At 50.2% G+C, this 554-nt stretch overlaps 1 protein-coding gene across 1 annotated transcript in view; it reads left to right on the forward strand.

Annotated features, from left to right (window-relative positions):
* Window positions 1–160: 160 nt before the first annotated feature.
* Window positions 161–554, forward strand: part of POLR3A (polymerase (RNA) III (DNA directed) polypeptide A, 155kDa) — a 38173-nt gene continuing 37779 nt past the window's right edge. The window contains exon 1 of the mRNA XM_009328737.1: window positions 161–337. Within this exon, the coding sequence (XP_009327012.1) occupies window positions 161–337 (177 nt within the window). The remainder of the gene's footprint in view (window positions 338–554) is intronic.

Consider the following 554-nt stretch of genomic DNA (forward strand, 5'->3'; position numbering starts at 1 on the left):
AGCTATAACCCCCGGCTCGTTGCAGAAGAGCTCTGATATTTTTTTATAGTTACCCAAAAAGAACCAGCTTCGGCAATATCGTGGATCAATTCAGCCTCCCCTGCATTGCTTCTAAACACGTGTGTGCGCGCGTATACTGTACTCACCGGTATTTCTGCATATGTTTGTGCTCGTACATACACGTGAAATTTCCCATCCTAGAAGCCACATCTGTTTTGGCATGAAATCTCCAGAAGAGATGCGCCAGCAAGCTCACATTCAAGTGGTCAGCAAAAACTTGTACAGCCAGGACAACCATCACTCCCCGCTGCAGTATGGAGTACTTGACCATCGCATGGTGAGACGCGTTGGGTTTTTTTTTCCCCCCAAACTCTTTTTGTAGAATTACTTCGAGTGGTGCTCCTCGAGGGTAGGAAGGCTCTGCAGAGGGACCTGGACAGGCTGGATCGATGGGCTGAGGCCAACTGTATGAGATTCAACAAGGCCAAGTGCCGGGTCCTGCACTTCGGCCACAACAACCCCATGCAGCGCTACAGGCTTGGGGAAGAGTGGCT

The sequence above is a fragment of the Pygoscelis adeliae genome, unplaced genomic scaffold (genome assembly GCF_000699105.1).
Source record: "Pygoscelis adeliae isolate BGI_AS28 unplaced genomic scaffold, ASM69910v1 Scaffold16, whole genome shotgun sequence".
NCBI classification, from domain to species: Eukaryota; Metazoa; Chordata; class Aves; order Sphenisciformes; family Spheniscidae; genus Pygoscelis; species Pygoscelis adeliae.